At 35.3% G+C, this 20,567-nt stretch overlaps 6 protein-coding genes across 9 annotated transcripts in view; 2 read left to right on the top strand and 4 right to left on the bottom strand.

Annotated features, from left to right (window-relative positions):
- Nucleotides 1–1,928, bottom strand: part of PolQ (DNA polymerase theta) — a 27,519-nt gene extending 25,591 nt beyond the window's left edge. For 3 of the 4 annotated variants that reach the window (XR_012409150.1, XR_012409149.1, XM_073961645.1), the window contains exon 1: nucleotides 321–1,747. Coding sequence is in view for 2 of the 4 variants with exons in the window: in XM_073961645.1 (XP_073817746.1) it covers nucleotides 321–1,577 (1,257 nt within the window). In the remaining 2 variants the exon portion in view is untranslated. Of the gene's footprint in view, nucleotides 1–320; nucleotides 1,748–1,898 lie in introns of those variants that run through there. The other variant, XM_073961646.1, reaches the window with a different exon arrangement.
- A 5,243-nt stretch (nucleotides 1,929–7,171) lies between these two features.
- On the top strand, nucleotides 7,172–10,241 carry LOC141389724 (kanadaptin). Its single transcript, XM_073961648.1, has 4 exons — nucleotides 7,172–7,463; nucleotides 7,521–9,033; nucleotides 9,101–9,292; nucleotides 9,415–10,241. The coding sequence occupies exons 2-4, from the start codon at nucleotides 7,834–7,836 to the stop codon at nucleotides 10,189–10,191; spliced, it is 2,169 nt and encodes a 722-aa protein (XP_073817749.1). The 5' UTR covers nucleotides 7,172–7,463; nucleotides 7,521–7,833; the 3' UTR covers nucleotides 10,192–10,241.
- A 922-nt stretch (nucleotides 10,242–11,163) lies between these two features.
- LOC141391358 (probable U3 small nucleolar RNA-associated protein 11) lies at nucleotides 11,164–12,194 on the bottom strand. Its single transcript, XM_073964266.1, has 2 exons — nucleotides 11,480–12,194; nucleotides 11,164–11,409 (listed from the first exon to the last, which is right to left on the bottom strand). Exons 1-2 carry the CDS (start codon nucleotides 12,059–12,061, stop codon nucleotides 11,200–11,202), a joined length of 792 nt encoding a protein of 263 aa, XP_073820367.1. The 5' UTR covers nucleotides 12,062–12,194; the 3' UTR covers nucleotides 11,164–11,199.
- A 3,453-nt stretch (nucleotides 12,195–15,647) lies between these two features.
- eIF2Balpha (eukaryotic translation initiation factor 2B subunit alpha) lies at nucleotides 15,648–16,989 on the top strand. The gene is made up of 5 exons (XM_073961727.1): nucleotides 15,648–15,787; nucleotides 15,848–15,949; nucleotides 16,011–16,377; nucleotides 16,444–16,714; nucleotides 16,779–16,989. The coding sequence occupies exons 1-5, from the start codon at nucleotides 15,754–15,756 to the stop codon at nucleotides 16,923–16,925; spliced, it is 921 nt and encodes a 306-aa protein (XP_073817828.1). The 5' UTR covers nucleotides 15,648–15,753; the 3' UTR covers nucleotides 16,926–16,989.
- On the bottom strand, nucleotides 16,923–17,389 carry LOC141389753 (uncharacterized). Its single transcript, XM_073961769.1, has 2 exons — nucleotides 17,243–17,389; nucleotides 16,923–17,175 (listed from the first exon to the last, which is right to left on the bottom strand). The coding sequence occupies exons 1-2, from the start codon at nucleotides 17,387–17,389 to the stop codon at nucleotides 17,062–17,064; spliced, it is 261 nt and encodes an 86-aa protein (XP_073817870.1). The 3' UTR covers nucleotides 16,923–17,061.
- A 37-nt stretch (nucleotides 17,390–17,426) lies between these two features.
- On the bottom strand, nucleotides 17,427–18,987 carry LOC141389751 (uncharacterized). Its single transcript, XM_073961767.1, has 2 exons — nucleotides 18,630–18,987; nucleotides 17,427–17,734 (listed from the first exon to the last, which is right to left on the bottom strand). The coding sequence occupies exons 1-2, from the start codon at nucleotides 18,889–18,891 to the stop codon at nucleotides 17,427–17,429; spliced, it is 570 nt and encodes a 189-aa protein (XP_073817868.1). The 5' UTR covers nucleotides 18,892–18,987.
- Nucleotides 18,988–20,567: the final 1,580 nt, after the last annotated feature.

A 20,567-nucleotide genomic window follows, 5' to 3' on the forward strand; every position in this document is an offset into this window, starting at 1 on the left:
TTGTAGAGAAATACTCAGGAAATGTCGCCAACATAACTGAGGTGTATTTTACCACCGTTGAAAAGGGTTTGATGTTGCCTGGCCGGGGAATCGAACCCACGACCATCAGCGTGCAAGGCGGGTGTGCATACCATTGCGCCACGGTGCTAGAACCCAACTTAAATCCCCGAGAAGAAGAGCCAACAAAGTGGTTGCTAGATTCAAAAGAGACTATCCCTCTCATTAATGGGGATAGTCTTCAGGGTCTTTGATTAGAGTGGTCCCGAACTACCTATTTTATAGCCCTCCTTTATACAAATATTATATCCCGTGTGACTTACCTTGGGATTGCTAAGACACTGAACTTGCCAGTCGAACATTTGTTTAACACCTTTGCGTTCATATTCTCGGAGAACACTTAATGGTAAATTCCAAGCCGATATGGATTTTAGTGCATCTAAATTATTTGATATTGTCATTTGTTGCTTTGGTTCCTCGTCTTGCCGAGAAGTTTCATACTTCTTATTTACACTTTTATCAATTGACTGCTCTTTACACATTTTGTCGGGAGATTTATTCTTATAGTTTGGAGGAGTACGTGCTGGTGGTAGTGGCGGAGAATTTTGTGTAAATTTCAATTGATCTGGTGACATATGACTTAAACTAATATCATTTTGCTCCATTACAACAGATTGTTCAGCTTCCTTAAATATTTTGCGACTTGTTTGTAGTTCTTTGCTAAGAGTTTGTTTACGTTGTTCCACATTTGTTTCCGTTTCTTGAGGATGACATAGAAAACTACTGATTTCATGCATAACTTCTGGTGAATCTTCACGATTTTCACTTCCATTGGGTATGGCGGATAATGCTAAAGAATCTTTCCACATATCAACATCCTCCTCGTCGTTCGGATCTTCAGTGTCCAAGAGGTCTTTTAAGTCCTCTGAAAATATGGGCTTCTCCAATGATTCACTGTTTCCAGGGGCATCTTCTATGTCACTGTTTTCCATGTTTTCTTGAAAGCCCATAGAATCTCTGGATCCATTTTGCTGATCTTCCATATTACCAAAATCATCATCATCGATTTGGAATGAATCTTGGTGATCCCTTGAATTGTTATGATTTCCATCACCTTTCTCCTGTATTGGATCAATGCAATTGAAGGCAGCTTCTATTTGTGAAACCCGCAAAAACGATTCATTATCATCTTTGGTCTTTTCGGTCTTTTCTGCTGCCTTGGAAATATCATTTGCCATAGAAAAATCACTCCGGAAAAATTCCGAATAATTTGTACAACTTTCTTCCTTGGGTGCTTTTGGTAGCGTTGAATCTGATTTACTTCGCCTAAATTTCCGGTGATATGTAGAATCAGCACTCCTCGTATTGGTGCGTTGTGTAGCATTTCGTGTTCGTGATGACTTGGATGCGGAAAACAAAGATGTTCTATTGCTAGATTTTGGAGATTCGTCAATGACATCCAAAGCTGACCCTTTGTTAGGAACACGATTCTCCTGATTTCCTTCGAGTGCGTGTTTTGCTTGACTTTCCAACTTCATGAAAGTGCTATTTCCAAATTCAAATGATTGCGAAAATTCCATTTTTTGTTGATTTCATTGATTTGTGAAGAAAATAAAGAAGTTGTTAATGTTCTTATTTTGCTGCTTATTTTTTTATTATTAACAAATATAATTAATAATATTAATAATAATGTTTTAATTGTTTTAATTATGCGCGGTAAACAAAAATAAAACAAACACGAATTGTGACTAAATAATAGCGGTAATAGCGTTCAATATGTGGTAATACAGTGCATAATAGCTACCCAGCGAAAAGTTTGCCTCCAAAGAGGCAGTTATACCCTAGACAGACGGCAGTGTTAATTTGCATTAAAAATTTCTTAATTTGAATTAACTTTTTACCCTGACAGACGATAGTTTCTGCATTTATGAAACAGCTGTTTGTGTTGTTTGTTTGTACCCAGCAGACCATTTCATAAAGTTCGCCGAAATATGCGAAACGAATATACTTTCTACCATTGACTTTTTCACCACAATAACGCAAAAATAATTTTAATTTATTCGCGATATTTTTGAGTCTTTTTAATATTAAAAAATGTAGCAAAACTGCAAAGAAACATTTGAAGAAGATATTATTTTCGATAGAATTGGTATGGTGGGTAATGAAATTCTTGTGAAAATAAAAGCCCTGTTCCTTTACGTTCAAGAATCTTCAAGTTTTACAACTTTTTACTCGAAAAGCGTTCCTTTACTTCAGACACAATACAATTCATATGGGAGCAGTTTTCAACTTTTACTACTTTTGCCGGTTTTACCATTTTCAGAAGTAAAGGAACAGACCAAAAAATTTTAAAAATAGATTTGATAGAAGGCGCGAAAAACGATTAGCTGCTATTCTATTCGCGAAAGGCCACTACTTATTTGAAAGAAACGCGAAAATTGTTGATTTGTTTTCCTTTTTTATTTTCTTAAACATGGAAATTTGACAAAAGACAATTGATTTTAAACAGCATTGCCATATTAAAATTGCTAAATTCATTATAAATTCAAATTGATTTTGTGCATTTAAAATGGGGATAATGTTCAAATTAATTTGAATTAAGGCTGTTAATGCAAATTAAGACTGCCGTATGTCTAGGCTATTAAATGATATGTACAAGTGATTTGGAAGTGCATCAAATTATGCATTTTCACTCATGATTTTTACAAGGGAGTGACCCCGGAAAGAGGCACTCCATTGCACCGCATTTTAACTGACCCTTTGGCATTGCATTTTAACTGAACCTTTGGCACTGCATTTTAACTGACCCTTTGGCATTGCATTTTAACTGACCCTTTGGGGTAGAATAGGAGGCAGTCCAGAGCACGTGTTTTGAATAACAAAATAAAATGCATTTATTATTTGTGTAAAACAAAAATATTAATAACTTTATTAAATTAACATTATGAAAATTCTCTATTGAATTCAATAACAAACATGTGTGTTCCTTCGCTCTTTATTTAATCCAAGCTTAAGTGCTTTTGCTTCTTCTGCTAAATGGGTTTGATATTGTCTTCCCATCACTAGTTAAGATTTCGACATGTACTCCAACAGCACCCCATTGGGAAATTTTCTTCTCGTGAGTTACCGGAAAAATGTTCACAAATTAAATATTATTTAGTTTGTATTAACAAATGTTTGGAAATGTTAACGCGATTATCTCTTTTATTCCGCTGCCTGTAGAGATGTATAAACTGATTTATGTACATGTAGGGATCTCTAACAACTGCTAATAAAATGTAGTGAACGGAGTGCCTTTTTCACGACTCCGTTTGCACTGCATCCGGATGCTGTTAAATTGTGAGGAATTGGAGTGCCTTTTTCACGACTCCGTTGAACTGCCTCCGGATGTTGTTAAAATGTGACGAATGGATGTGATTCTTTGGATTGCATCCAAATGCGGTTAAAATGTGAGGAATGGAGTGCCTTTTTCACGACTCCGTTTGAACTGCATAAAAACATGCCGTGAAAGAACTAGTCTACATTGCACTACATCCAATTTATTTTGCTGGGTATACGAAGCAAAAGAGGTAAATCACAATCTGGACGTTCTTGATTATAGCTTTGTTCCTTGGCTTAAGACGGGTTTACACGCGCACACCCGATTTTTTTGAAATTTTTACCACAGGTAGGTCTCGTTGCCCTGATCACAAAAATATATATATCGTCTAGATGTAGTCCATACTTCCCGAGATATAGGCCTTTAAAGTTCCAAAAATATGTAGCCGAAGGCCGGCTAATTAGAGAAAAATTAATAATATAAAAAAATTTTGTTTCCATTCCCTAGATTTGCACTTGTCTATAGGTGAAAATCTTAAATCCCCGGCCGAAGGCCGGCTATTTAGAAAAAAAATTAATTTAAAAAAAAATTTTGTGCCCGTTCCCGAGACTTGTACCTGTCCATAGCAGAAAGTCTTAAATCCCCGGCCGAAGGCCGGCTAATTAGAGAAACATTTATAATTTAAAATAAATTTTTGTTCCCGTTCCCTAGATTTGCCCCTGTCCATAGGAGAAAGTCTTAAATCCCCGGCCGAAGGCCGGCTATTGCAAAAGAAAATTATAATTTAAAAGAAAATTTTGAGCTTTTATGGCCTATATCTCGGGAAGTATGGACTACATCTAGACGATATATACATTTTTGTGATCAGGGCAACGAGACCTACCTGTGGTAAAAATTTCAAAAAAATCGGGCGTGCGCGTGTAAACCCGTCTTGTTCCGAAAAGTAAAGGAACGGAAAAATGGTAGATCTGGTAGCAATGTCAAAAAGAAACATAAAAAATCAATTTTCGTCCTTTATTTCACAAGCGCTGTTCCTTTACGTTCAAGAATCTTCAAGTTTTACCACTTTTTACTCGGAAAGCGTTCCTTTGCTTCAGACACCATACAATTCATATGGGAGCAGCTTACAACTTTTGCTACTCTTGCCGGTTTTACCATTTTCAGAAGTAAAGGAACAGACCAACAGTTTTTAATGTAGTTTTGTCAGCGTTCGACTTTTTCTTCTGTTTTTCGTCCATTTTTTTCTTCATTGTGAAATAATCGCCAAACAAAAGTCGAAAAATCAGTTCTACCATTTGTTACCTGCAGAAATTTGTTTGGTAGCCTGTGGTAGAAGAGAAAGGCATATGAGCTCTCTCTCTCCTCTCCCACTCTCTTGAAAATTGCTGCCAGTTTTACCACTTTTTGGGGTTAAGGAACGCTTTGCAGGTTAAAAATGGTAACAAATGGTAAAAATGGTAACCTCAGGTAAGTAAAGGAACACAGCTTAATAAACATGGCACAATTACCTAGGTAGATACATCGGCGAATTGCTACAACATTACAAATAGTAAAATGTCAAAATTTTTAAACAAGGCGAAAAAAATAAATATAAATATAAAATGTTATTCTTTTGTTGCTTGCTTATTTTGAACTTAGAACTCAGAACAAATACGCGCGAACTAACGAAAAAAGACCACAAAAGAGAATCAATGATGAAAAGTGAAAGCGTAAACTTACTTTTGTCGTGGTAATGCAGCGCACGACAGCTTTACCATGTAGAAGTAAATTTACCAAGTTCTTGGTTGTTTTTGATTATTAAAAAAATTATTATACTTAAAATAATTAAGGCCCTGTTCCAGAACTAAAAAGTTTTTACAATTTGTACCACTTTTACACATTTTGCGTTCCCGTACACAAAATTTATATGAAAATCATTTACGACTTTTATAACTTTTACGACTTTTACCACTTTATAAAGTACAGGAACAGGTCATAAACATTTAAGCTCGGTAACATGGCAGAACTACCAGGTAGTGGTATCACACCAGCTGACCGAATATGAAAAGTCAAATCCCTTTATAAAAAAAGTATTTTTGTTGTAATTTCCCCAATAACATAAAGAAAGTTTTAACATAACATATTCAAAATTTTACGACGCCACTACCTGGGTAATTGTGCCATGCTCGGTAAACAAAAATGGTCTGTTCCTTTACTTTTAAAAATGGTAACAGTGGCAGAAAATGGTAAAAGTGGCAACCTGCTATCATATAAATTGTATAGCTGTGTTCCAGAACTAAAAAGTTTTTACAATTTTTACGACTTTTACACATTTTACTCGAAAAAGCGTTCCCGTACACAAAAAAGTTGTAAAATGTTCACTTCTCTTTAAACAAAAATGGCGCTGAATGACGCTCTCTTTAAAAACTTTTTACACGACAAATTTGGGCGAGTAAAAAAATAGTAACATGGTTGCCGGCGTCTGATTGGCTGATACGCCGACTTTGACATTTGTTCCAGTTTTTTTGACGTATTTTCCATTTTTCCGTTCCCGAACTTTTTGAAAAAAATTTTATGTGACAACAAAATTTCTTTCTTTCTCTCTTTTACGAGATTTACTATTAAAAAGTACGGGAACAAAGCATATGCTATTAAAAGTAAGAACGTTTTCACACGATAAGGTTTGCCTGCTCAAAAATGCGTTGTCCGTTTTGGTTCTCATTCGTAAATTGTGTCAGTGTTGAAAAAAAATGTGGAAGTAAGTGAACGATAACGTACATAAAGTACCATACATACAACACTAGCATGTAAGATAATTGGTCTGTTCCTTTACTTTTAAAAGTGGTAAAACCGGCAAAAGTAGCAAAAGTTGTAATCTGCTTCCATATGAATTGTATGGTGTCTGAAGTAAAGGAACGCTTTTTGAGTAAAAAGTTGTAAAACTTGAAGATTCTTGCACGTAAAGGAACAGAGCTAATATCTACCTGTTTCATCATATTTTTTACAAATAAAGGTGTTCTTCAAAACATGACTTCTATGTACCTGTAATAACAAAGGTATTTCCCTATTTCATAAAAATCTTTCTTGAAAAATTTACGCTGGTAACGCAGCTATCATCTTACCTTCAGGTGGTAAGAATTATTACATTATTTTTTACATGGCATGCGCGCATCAGGCAACAATTTTAACAACGCATACATTTTACCCAATTTTATGGGATTCACAAGAATTACTTTTTTAAATGTTCAAATACAATACACACATAAACCTTTTTGGTACATTTATGTAAAACCGTACTTCTTTTTGTTCAAAAAGTACGCTTGTATACAATGACTTCAAAAACGCAACACTAGATGTGAAAATTACGAATGAGAGTCAAAACGGAAACCACGTTTTTGAGCAGTCAAACCTTATCGTCTGAAAACGTTCTAAGTCCATATTTATATTAGGCAATTTTCCTTGCGGCAATTGTCAGTTCGATGAAGAGAGCGGTGAGGCATATGGTAACCCTTTGCCTCTCAACACCCTCTCTTATCGACAAACTGGTAATTGACGCAAGGAAAATTGCTTAATGTATGTCCATATTTATATTAGGCAATTTTCCTTGCGGCAATTGTCAGTTCGATGAAGAGAGCGGTGAGGCATATGGTAACCCTTTGCCTCTCAACACCCTCTCTTATCGACAAACTGGTAATTGACGCAAGGAAAATTGCTTAATGTATGTCCATATTTATATTAGGCAATTTTCCTTGCGACAATTGTCAATTTGTAGGTGAGAGAGGAGAGGCATATGGTAACCCTTTGCCTCTCAACATCCTCTCTCACCTACAAACTGACAATTGCCGCAAGGAAAATTGCCTAATGTAAATATGGACTAAGGGAACACTTTACAGGTTAAAAATGGTAACCTCAGACACGTAAAGGAACAGAGCAAAAAATAGAACATAGTAGGTATTTAGAAATAAAATTTTGACTAAATGGTAATGCAGTGCATAATAGCTTTACCAAGCAAAAGTGGCCACATTCTGGACGTTGAGGATAATTAAATTAAAAGCATGATACAATTACTTACATACGTAGATGTCTCAGCCCAGCTGATCGAATCTAAAACGTCAAAAAACTAGGAATACGCCATGAAAAATCAAAACAAAAACCATATGATTTGGTGGTAAGTAAAAGATAGCATTAAGGTGTAAGTCCATGTTTATATTATAGCCTTTTACAGGGTTAACCTTCTTTATGAGGATTTATATGAAATATAAGCAATGGAATTGACATTTGAAGCCCAGTGGGTTTATTATAACGCAAAAAACAGTTGATCTTCAATAGCACAACGCAACTCCCAACCTCGACGAATGATATCAAAGGGAGATAAACAAAAAACATATGTTTTTTTACAATTCTCTCCTCATATCTTTCTAAACATTTTCCACGAACTCCCTTTGAGTTAGTATTTATCCATCCATTTCTTTGACAAGTAAATCCGCCTCAAGATTGTTTAACGTTTGCCAGCCAATTCTGCTCTTCAAACTTGATTCATGGAGGAGTTTAAGAAACCATCCCTTCCTGTGGTAACAAAAACGACGGAAAAGCCACAAGAAGAATTTAAAAAGCCAAACATTGAAGATAAAACAAAAGACAAGGATGAACCATCGGCAAAAACTGCACCGGCAACAAACAAACCAGCCCAAACATGTCCCTCCTATAAAATACCATCATGGTCTCAAAATCCGCCCAGCGAAAAGTGTTATTCCTTTGAAGTTCTTAAATCCGGACAAATCATAGATGAAGTTAAAAATTTGCAAACAAAAGCATTTTGGACTTTTGGTCGTTTACCGGAAAACGATGTTGAAATGGCTCATCCCACAATTTCCAGATTTCATGCTGTTCTACAATATAGACCCCAGAAAATTGCAATTACCAATGCTGAAAATGATGATGATGAAGCAGATGATGAAGAGGAAAGTAACAAGCCTCCAGAGGGATGGTACATATATGATTTGGATAGTACCCATGGAACATTTCTAAACAAACAGAGGATACCTCCCAAAGTGTATATACGAATACGTGTGGGTCACATTTTGCGTTTGGGAGCCAGCACCAGATCATATATTCTACAAGGACCGGCGGATGATGAAGAACCTGAATCTGAATTAACCATCACTGAACTGAAGGCCAAGAGGCAACGTGATTTAGAAGAAGCAGCTTTAGAAAAGAAACGTTTGGCGGAAGAAGCTGCTGAAAGGGAGCGTAATGAGGGTTGTAGTTGGGGCATGGGCGACGATGCTGATGAAGAAACAGATTTAGCTCATAATCCATTTGCTGTCACAAATAATGAGGAGCTCTTCCTAGATGATCCTAAGAAAACGTTAAGAGGTTACTTTGAACGTGAAGGACTAGATTTGGAATATAAATGTGATGAAATGTCAGCGGGATCTTTTGTGTGTCGTGTAGAATTACCATTGGATGATGACAATGGTCGTCCCATAGTTGCTGAAGTTGTCCACAAGGGAAAGAAGAAAGAATGTGTGGTGCAATGTGCTTTGGAAGCGTGTCGTATACTTGATCGTCATGGTGTCCTTAGGCAGGCAAATCAAGAACCCCAGAAACGTAAACAAAAATCAAAAGATTCTGATTCAGATGATGATGAATTTTGGGATCGAACAGGAGATGTGGCAAGAAAGAAACAGAGAAGGGCTAACACAACAACAAATGTCACATTGACATATGATGATTTGGTAAGAGAAGGAATGCTGTTATTGCTACTAGTTTTGGAATTTGTTAATTTGTATTTTTACCCTTTAGCTTAAACAAGAAGAAGAGTTGCAAAAAGAGCTCCAGCAAGTCCAGACTAATATTGTCACATATCAAGAGAAACAAAGGCTTCTTAAGAGCCAAAAAGAGATGGAAGAGTCCAATGATGATCTGGACAGTTATATGGAAAATTTGCAAACGAAAGAAAGCCAAGTGGACAAAATTGAAATAAAGAAATTAAGGGTAAGTTGTTATTGGAAACTTTGTTGAAAAATCAAAAATTCTCGACCCTGTGATTTTCCCATAAAATCGGAAAATGGTTCCTCCAAATGCTTTTAAAACAATAACTTCTTTATCTCTTATAGCTTGAAGAATTGCGCCTAAAAACTGAAATTCAACGAAATCAAAGACTCCTCAAAATAGCCAAACCAGTTGATTTACCTTTTATGAGAAATCCTCTGGAAAGCAATCAGCAGGCACCAGGTAATGCGAAGAAGAAACAACTACCAATGATTGGCAAACGTAATCAATTTAGCAAATTTAAAATTGTAAAACCACAAGAATCCACCAGCACAGTTAACAAAAGTTCAAAACCACCCTCTCAATTGGCATCAGACGAAGAGGAAGTTGAAGAATATGAAGACGAACAATATAAGGTTGTAACGAAAGAATTAAATGAAGATCAAAATAAATCAGAAAGTAAAGTAAAGCTGGATGAGGTATTTGAAAGAAGTCCCGACGAACAAGAAGACAAACCGAAGTTAGTGAAACCATCCATAGATGATGTGGAAGAACAAACTGAAAAGGTTTCAGAAAAACTTTCAAACGTAGAAGAAGAAACTGAAAAAGAAGAACCCAAAGAGCTAAAAGACAATAATTCTGAGGACAATAAAACTGTTGTACTTGGTGTAGGAAAATCGACATCTGATGGCCATGAAGCTGCTAAAGAAGATTCAAATAAATCTACTGCAACTGAAAACTCCAAAAAGCGGCGACATCGCAATCGACAACGCACTAAACGTGAAGCAGATATGGACGACGATATTGAATATGAATCATCAGACAAATATGCTAAGTGGGTGCCACCAGAGAATCAAACTGGTGATGGTATCACCGAATTAAATAAGAAATTTGGTTATTAAATATTTCATAACTTACACAAATAAATAACATTGTAAAATAAGAAAAAAAAGAATGGATTCCATTGCAGAATATAAACAAAATATCTGCCGAATTCTAGGGTACAATCAAATTAAATTTAAGTAGAGCTCTGCTCCTTTACGTTCCAGAGTTTTCTACTTTTTACTCGAAAAGTGTTTCCTTACACCAAAAAGCATACACAATTTGTACGTGCGATGTTCACAACTTTTACCATTTTTGCCACTTTTTAAAGTTTCAACTTGAAAGAAAAAGTGAGAAAGCTCAAGAGATATGTACGTTCAAAATAACCCCCCCATATATTTAAAACTTGTGGGCCGATTCCGTACAGCGAGGCGAGTCGTGTCGCGTTGTCAAATGCAATTTTTCGATTCCGTATGGCAATATCGCCTGACGTCGTCAAATTTTGTCGCCGAAATGTTCATTTTCCGGCGACAACAAATAGGCTGTCGCCGTTCATTTTTACTAACGAATAAAAAAAAAAATAAAAATAACTTGTTATCGACGATTATTTTCTATCGCTGTACGTAGTGCATTTTTTAAATTTTGTCACAGAGACGATAGACGACGCGACATGACTCGCCTCGCTGTACGGAATCGGCCCATTGATGTTTCAGTCAATGGCTCCTCGTTGTATGCAAACTATTTGATAATTTCCTCCACCTTAAATATCGGGTATGTTCTGAGACACACTTAACCTCTCACTTCACACCTCAAGCATTTTGTTCACCCCGTTAACGCTTATTTTTCGAGTATTTTATGGACGGACTAGTGTCCGTCCCAAGAAATTCGCAATAAATAGAAGTAAATGTGCTGAACAAAATGCTTGAGGCGTGAAGGGAGAGGTGAAGTGTGTCTCAGAACATACCCGATAGCTTGCCTTTTCCAGATGACACGCCACAATTAACCTTTATACCTAATTCTAGGAAAAAAATTATACAAATAGACCAAACATGTTCCTTTTATCCTTATCTTTTATTCAAATATGCATTTTACTTTTTACGTTCATATGGAAATTCATACACAGGTGCTGAATCCTTGGTGCCACGTTTCTTTTTCTTGGGCTTCAGAAGACGTGGTTGTTGCAGGGCCCGCTTGATTTCCAGCTTTTGTTGTACCACAGCCAATTCTTTTTCACGTTCTATGCGTTTTGAAAGTTCCTGATAAGATTGGAGTTTCAGCTGATTTGCCTTTTTTATTTCCTAGAAGAAAAAAAATGAAATATTTAAAAACAAATTCCTAAATACCTTTCTTAATATCTTTTTCACTTACCTCTGGACTTAAAGCTGGTATTTGTAACTTTTCCAAATCCTTCAATCGAGGACGATTTGTTTTTCTATCCAACATACTGGGATGTGTTTCTAAACGTTCGGCCAACTCCGTATCACTTAATTCTCTAGCCTCCACATATTCACCTTTCTTGGGTGGTTCATCGTCAAAGAACAAATGTTTATTGGGCACAGTATTGGCAAAATCTATCATATGTAGTTGCGACTGTAAACGTTTAATTTTCTTAGCTTCCATGGTACGCTTCATAGTAATATATTTTATGTCCTGGGTCTCCATTAAAGCCAATTGTTCCTTGCTGTGCTCATCTTTTTCCTCTTGTTCATCATGATGTTCTCCATCGTGTAGCTTGGAACGTATCATATGGTGATAGAATTCATCGGGATTTTTGTTGAGGGCACGTTTGTGCAGTATTTGTAGAGTCTTGGCTTTACGTTCAGCATCTCGAGCTCGTTTGCGATAATCTTTTTTCTTTTCTAACAGACCAAGATGTGCCCGAGCTCCTGGCTGATGTCTTTCCCTGTGAACTTTTTGATTACTTTTAGATGCCTTTTTCCAAGAAGACATTTTTAGAGAATTGATTTTGTGTTGGAATCTTTAAAAAATTAATTATTTTATTCAGTTTATCAACTACTTTCAACGAAAATGAAAACAAAACATAAGCACATGTGAATTTGTAAACATTGAGGGGCTAATTTGACAGTGGCATTAAAAAAGTGTTGTCAATTCGTCAACAATGAAATAGAGTTGTATAGTTCATGAACGAACTAGTTCAATTGAACGATTCATTGAATAGAGCGTGTGAACTAGATCAGTCGATATAGTTCACTGAACTATAATCAGTCGGCGACCGTACGATCAACGAATGATTCACAATCTAGTTCAACATGTCGTTCACATATGCATAAAGTTACGCCGTCGTCAGCGTTAAGTGATGCCTTCGTAATGTGATGAGTTTAGCTCAATCATGGTCACATTTGGCACGGCGGTGCCGATGAATTTCGGCAATCTACACGCACTATAATATTTTGCAAGCAGCATACCACGAATTCACCGTATATTAGAACAAGACAACAATAGTTCTAAGCAAAACACATGTTAACCATTCGACTTGTATGTAAAATTTATCGAAAAGAAGAAGACTCCAATAAAGATACTTACTTATGCCAAGTTTACACTTGCGCTCTAAAATCCACTGGATTTCACGAAATCCTGAAAAACATCCCGGTGTTTACACTTATTTTTTTGTTGATTTCATACATATCACAATGATCAAGGTAGATGCATACGCGCAGCTGATCGAACATGAACTTTCAAAACAAGTTGTTGCAAATTGAATTAGTCACCAAAAATATACGACAATATAGAACTTTACAACTTTATTTCGAAAATTATCGTAAAACTATCTATATATCGTATTAATTGTGTATAGAACCCGTTCCCGTACTCCGAAGTCTAGCAAGACTTACACTTCTCTTTAAACAAAAATAGCGCCGAATAACACCCTATTCTTCTGTTTTCTGCCATACAATTTAGGCATAGTAGAAACTAGCAACATGTTCCTTATCATCTAAATACGATAGCTGATACGTTAATTTGCTGCAGTTTTTGCAATTTCGTATTTTTTAAGAAATTTGTATGGGGAAGCAATTTTAGACATTTCGCTCTTTTTTCTAACATTACCATTAAAAAAATACGAGAACGCAATGAAAAATAGCATTGTAACAAAGTAATCTAATATTTTTTTCACATTGTTTAAAAATGTTGATTCTAAATTTTGTTGTTGCAGCAATTGACCATCTACCTTGTTTATTGTGATACGTGAAAAGTGTTGCAACTTTTGGTACTTTTTCAGTCACAAACAGGGTTGTATATCATGTGTATGTTGATTTCGCTGAAATGACGAAATAAGATGATTTCATTTTTGTATGCGAAATCATGATAATTTTTGCTTGATTCCGCGCGAAATCACGAAACGCCTTCGAAATCACGAAAAGACGCCGAATGTAAACCAAACATTACTTACTACACGCACATGACCCGAATGCACAGAAAGAGCGTACAAAAGAGAACAAATGTTTTGATTTGTTATTGTTTTACAGCTTGTGTGAATACAAACTTACTAACACACTGTTATAAGTTGCCAATATTTTGAATACATTCCCATTTTCTCCGTTCTCTTTTTGGTCATGCCTGGTTTAGCTTCGTTCCAGTACCTTTTTAATTGTAAAATGTTCAAAAGAGAAAACTGTCAAAAATGAGTTCAAAGCACACATTTTTCCAAAATGTACGGGAACGGAAAAATAGCAGAACGTCAAAAAATCTGGAACAAATGTCGAAGTCGGCGTGTCAGCGAATCGGAAGCCGGCAAACATGTTGCACATTTTTGCTCGCTCAAATTTGTCGTGTAAAAAGTTTCTAAAGAGAAAGCCATTCAGCGCCATTTTTGTTCAAAGAGAAGTGAACATTTTGCAACTTTTTTGGTGTACGGGAACGCATTACGGGGAAAAATGTTCAAAATGTGTTAAATGTGTAAAAACTTTTTAGTTCTGGAACGAAGATTTTGTTTCGAAAGTGAAAATTTCTTCAAAAACACAACAAATTCCACCTATTCCCATATTGAATGTGCATTGTTCTGGATAGAAAAATAAATAAAAAGAAACACACACGCACAAACCTTTTTCGCATTGACAGTTTCTACACACACACAACATAAGATTTTTGCCAGCCACCTAAATGAAGGACGAGTTTTCTTAAATGAATACCAACTTAATTTTTCATTTTGAATGGAACAAAACACGTAAATGTAATACATTTGTTCTGGTGTAGTTAAATTATTGGTCTGTTCCAGAACTGCAAGATCCTACTAATTTTTACTATTTTTTCCGATAACATAAAGGAAAAAATGTTATCGTAGTAAAAAATAGTAGCTTCTTGCAGGTTCTGGAACAGAGCATATATTATTGTATTGATCCGAATGATTGAACTAGATTACTGAACTAGTTCAGTTAAAAGAGCTGAACTATTGAACTAGATCTTTCAAATGAACTAGATTGTACAAGTCTACAATGAAAACCGCCAGTAAAGGCCAGAACAGAATCAATCAAAGAAACGGACAAATTCCTTTGGTTTGTTCCAGTACTGCAAGAATCTACTAATTTTTACTATTTTTTCCGATAACATAAAGGAAAAAATGTTATCGTAGTAAAAAAATAGTAGCTTCTTGCAGGTTCTGGAACAGAGCACTTGTTTATACTCATGTGATTTTTCATGGAGGAGTAGTTGGTTCATTCTAATCTCTCTCAAGCCATTAGTAAAAGCAAGTGGATATTTTATGCTAAACATATGCTCTGTTCCAGAACCTGCAACAAGCTACTATTTTTTACTACGATAACATTTTTTCCTTTATATTGTCGGGAAAAATAGTAAAAGTTATGGGTACTTTACACGATATGTTTTTTACATATGAGTTGTCACTTTGCATATACATTATGAATGGGAGAAGTGACAACTCATATGTAAAAAACATACCGTGTAAAGTACCCATTAGTAGTTTCTTGCAGTACCGGAACAGATCATACATTTTTTGTGTTTGAGGGCGAAACCTATAACTCTGCGTGTGCGTTCAAAAATACAAAAACAAAATACATGTATTTCAAATTGAATAAATGTAAATATTTCAAATTGAAATACATGTATTTTGTTTTTTTAAACGCACACGCGTTATAGGTTTCACCCTGAAGTTGGAACGGTTTATTGATGATGACAATGCCAATTATCAACACTCTTATGGGCCGATTCCGTACAGCGAGGCGAGTCATGTCGCGTCGTCTATCGTCTCTGTGACAACATTTAAAAAATGCACTATGTAAAGCGATAGAAAATAATCGTCGATAACAAGTTATTTTTATTTTTTTTTTATTTTATTTTTATTCGTTAGTAAAAATGTACGGCGACAGCTAATTTGTTGTAGCCGGAAAATGAACATTTCGGCGACAAAATTTGACGACGTCAGGCGATATTGCCATGCGGAATCGAAAAATTGCATTTGGCGACGCGACACGACTCGCCTCGCTGTACGGAATCGGCCCATTAAATTAGTCAATCGTCACTTTGCAACACTATTTTCTAATGGTATCGATAAAATTGACATAAACAAAAAACAGCTGATTATCATTTTCTAACCTAACGTGAGTTTGCGTGTCAGACAAGAAGACTCGTAAATTGTTTTGTTTTAATTGCTGGTCAATAATTTTAAAATGCCACAAACACTGGATAAAAAGGATGATTTTGGTAATTGCACTTTGATGTTGGTACATTTCTTTATTATATAAATTTGATTCCTTACATTAGATGTGGTGAAGTATTTTCTTAAGCTCTTGGATGATGACAAGGACTTGTCTTCGGGAATAGCAGCCATAAAAACGTTGCTAATGATTCTGGAAAAGAAACAATGTAAGTTATTGTGGCCATAAAGGGAATACAGTTAGTTACTTACCATGTTATTATCCTTTAGTTGGTACCATTCATATTTTACAAAATACCATGTTGGAGGCAGTGGCGGCAATGCGTAACACAGATCTATCAATTGCTGCCGTGGTATCTGGTGGAGAATTGTTTTGTCGTTTCATCACTCTGAGTTTAGATGATCGTGGCATGGAAGAATGTCGGGAAATTATGTTAAATCGTGGAAAGATATTCCTAGCCAAGCTATTGAATTCTCGTAACGTTATTGCTCAACAAGCTCAAAGATTTATAACTGATGGTTGTCGTGTATTGACACATTCAAGATCTCGTGTTGTATTGAAGGCTTTGGCAACGGCCGCAAAAGCTAACAAACAGTTCCATGTGTTTGTGACACAAGGTGGCCCAGATAATTCAGGGTATGCTATTGCAAATGTTTGCTTTTAATGAAATACTTTAACACCAATACTTCCTTTTTGCCAAAGGGAACAAATGATTGCCGACTTGGAACGTGCTGGCATAGATTGTACTTTGATTTTAGATTCCGCCACAGGTTATGTCATGGAATCAGTTGATTTTGTAATGGTGGGGGCTGAAGCTGTTGTGGAATCAGGTGGTATTATCAATCGTATTGGTAGCTTCACCACCGGCCTATGTGCCCGAGAAATGAAGAAACCGTTTTATGTTTTGGCGGAAAGTTTTAAATTTACACGCTTATATCCTCTCAATCAAAGAGATTTACCTGATGAATATAAGGTGGGATATAAAATGATATAAGCAATTTTTGGAGTCCTATATTAAAATGTGTTCATTTTTTCAGTATTCCCGCAAACATTTGAGTGATGTTTCAAAGGTCCATCCACTGGTTGATTATACACCACCAGCTTATATTACATTGCTCTTTACAGATTTGGGAATTTTAACACCATCGGCTGTAAGTGATGAGTTAATAAAACTTTATATGTAAGCTTATAACCGTCCCGCCTTTATTACATCATTTTGTGTCAAATAAAAAAAATGCCTACAAAAAATTTATTTGTAATTAAATAAGACTAAAGATTGACATAATATTAGAGATATAGGGAAGTTATGTAGGCATGATTTTATAAATCATCATCATCGTCTGGATTCGTATCGGAATCTGTGGTATATTCTTCGTATTCGTCGTCATCATCATCCAAATAATCATCATCATCAGCATCAAATTCAGCAGCAGCCTAAAAGAGGGAATTCAAATATCAAATTTGCAGGAAGAGCGCTAGAATAATACAAATATTTTCTTACAACTTGACCCGACTGGAAGTTAATTTCAATTTGCAATCTTATGTCCATAATTAAAAAAGCTGTTGTCACCAATACTGGAATAGTCATACGACTTTTCCATGCTAAATTGGTGAGAAACATAAATATTTCACCAAAAGGTGAATTCATTGTGCAGCAAAAGATAGTTGAGATCGTTTAATATTTTTTATCGGCTTGCTGGCGATTCTCCTTCCTCTTCGGCGTCTGCTTCTAAACGTTGTTCCTCTAATTGATCGTATTTAACAATGTGTACAGTTTCACCAACAGTCACAGCTTGAACTGGCTGTATTTGACGATACAAATTGTGCACTGCAGAATCGGTATTAAGACTTGCTTCCAATTCTAGAAGCAGGTCATTATTTGAATTGTTGCCAGACAAATCACTTTGTATCAGTGATCGCAAGCAATCTTCACGCTTTTCAGACAAGGCGTCAACAAGTTTTGAATTCTTTTTCAACTTGTCCAATTTTCGTTCTGAAAAAGTCGGGGGATCGAATTGAAATTTTATAGTAGAAAATGTAAAGAAAAACATTGTAGTTTGAGGTATGAGTAAATTAAGACAAAATTTTGAATGGAGTTGAGGAAACTACAAACTTGGTTATAGGTTTGTCCTATTACGTACTGAACTTTACTGAACATTGTTTCTTCAGTAATGTTTAGCAACATTTCAATTATACAATTGTCAAAACTTTACTGAAGAAAAAATGTTCAGTAAAGTTCAGTACGTAAAAAGACAAACCATATAACTGCAAGCTTTTCCTAACGTAAAGGCCCCCACTCATTAGTCAGTCTGACTGCCAGTATTTATGGTAGTATGTGTAATTTTTTGAAATTTTGAGAATGTATGTGTGAGTTTTCCAAGACTGATGAAAATCAAAATAGTTTTGATTTCAATTGGTTTGTCTTTTTACGTACTGAACTTTACTGAACATTTTTTCTTCAGTAAAGTTTTAACAATTGTATAATTGAAATGTTGCTAAACATTACTGAAGAAACAATGTTCAGTAAAGTTCAGTACGTAAAAGGACAAACCTAAAATGAACCCCCATCAGTCTGGGTGAATTGTGTTTATTTTCAATTTGTCAAGAAATAATTTTGAAAAACAGAAAATAATGTTGGTGTTGGAACACAAAAAACGTAGAATTCATTCATTTTTGGAGGAGAAATTCAAGATTTTTAGACTTGACTGATGCTTCGTGCTACACACTTGTCAGTCACATATACAGAAAGGGTTCATCGGACTGACGGCACAGACTGATAAATGAGTGGGGGCCTTAAGTTTAACAATCAAGACTTTACTTCATGGCACTGTTCTGAACAGAACTCCAACATCATATTATATTATTTTGTTACATTTAATTTCACTTACCTAATCCTTTCAAATAAGTTTGTGAATCTGGTAGCGGTTGGTGTTCAGGTTTATTACCGCTTATGTTATTTGTTGTATTTTCTGGTTCGGTCTTGGTTTTTTCGTTGCAATTATTATTTTCGGCTACAATAAAACTATCTTCAAATCCCAAGGAGGAATTTTCGGATTCACAGTGATTGCTAATGCCGTTTGTTACCTTTTCGTTTGTGGTATTTTCAGAATGTTGGACCTCCTTCCAATTCCAAGGGTCTAAATCGGTCATTGTTTATGCTAAATAAAAATGCAGTCGTATTTCTTTTTTTATTTTTCTACGTCGATTTTTTTTTTTTGCTGGCGATATCAATGGGTTCAAATGAGATATTCACTGGGGGGTACTGTGTGATAAATTACTTTTTCTCATTATTATATGAGCTTTGTTCCCGTACTTTTTAATGGTAAAGCTCGTAAAAGAGAAAAAAAGAGAAAAATTGTTCTTACACAAAAGTTTTTTGAAAAAGTTCGGGAACGCAAAAATAAAAAAAAGGTCAAGAAAGCTCGAACAAATGTCAAAGTCGGCGAACCAGCCAATCAGACGCCGGCATCCATTGGTCTGTTCCAAACTGCAAGAATCTACTAATTTTTACTATTTTGCCCGATAACATAAAGGAAAAAATGTTATCGTAGTAAAAAAATAGTAGCTTCTTGCAGTTTCTGCAACAGGCATCAAAGTTTTTAAAGAGAGCGTCATTCAGCGCCATTTTTGTTTAAAGAGAAGGGAACATTTTACAATTTGTTTGTATACGGGAACGGGTTTTCGGGTAAAACGTGTAAAAGTCGTAAAAATTGTAAGAACTTTTTAGTGCTGGAACAAAGCTATGGTCTGTTCCAGTACTGCAAAAATCTACTCATATTTACTATTTTTTCGATAGCATAAAGGAAAAAAATTATCATAGTAAAAAATAGTAGCTTCTTGCAGGTTCTGGAACAGAGCAATATTTTTATTGGGAGTTTAATTTTTAGATTTTTATTCTTGTTTTGAGTTCGTAAAAAAAAATATTTTTTTTTTCTTGTGCAGATATGTTCAAATTTTCAACCAAATTAAAGAAAAATCACCAAAATATTGATGCAGCTATGCTAAAAATGCAGTTATTGAATGTGCACTAAAACATAATTTCTTGAACGGAATCTAGAGAATAGTTGCCTATTAACTTATTTTTGATCAGAAAACGCCAAAATGCAGCTATGAATGAAGCAGGTAACCAGAAATTACTGTATACAGAGTGACAAAATACATGTGAAAAAGCAGATGGTCTGATGGCCGCCTTATTATCATGAGAATCTGACCAGATTTGCCATACAAAAATTAAATCCTCTCACGGCTGGGTTTATTTTAAATCCAGCACAAATCCACCAAAAATACAATGTTGTATTCGGTATTTGTGCAAAAAATCCAACTCTACTCAAAAAGTACCAAAAGTTGCAACTGTTTTTGCAACAGAGTTTGTCGTGTTTTACACGTTTTTGATATTTTATGGAGTTAATAAATCTAAAGTTATGCCAAGTTTACACTAGCGCTCCAAAATCCACTGGATTTCACGAAATCCTGAAATACACCCCGGTGTTCACACTCATTTTTTGTTGATTTCAAACATATCACAATGATCAAGGTAGATGCATATGCGCAGCTGATCGAACATGAATTTTCACAAGTTGTTGTAAATTGAATTAATCATCAAAAATATAAAAATATAAGCTGTGTTCCAGAACTAAAAAGTTTTTATAATTTTTACGACTTTTACACATTTTAGCTGTGTTCCAGAACTAAAAAGTTTTTACAATTTTTACGACTTTTACACATTTTACTCGAAAAAGCGTTCCCGTACACAAAAAACTTGTAAAATGTTCACGCTCTCTTTAAAAACTTTTTACTCGACAAATTTGAGCGTGTAAAAAATAGTA

Source organism: Musca autumnalis, unplaced genomic scaffold (genome assembly GCF_047663935.1).
Source record: "Musca autumnalis isolate F117 unplaced genomic scaffold, ASM4766393v1 scaffold_1, whole genome shotgun sequence".
Lineage (NCBI taxonomy): Eukaryota > Metazoa > Arthropoda > Insecta > Diptera > Muscidae > Musca > Musca autumnalis.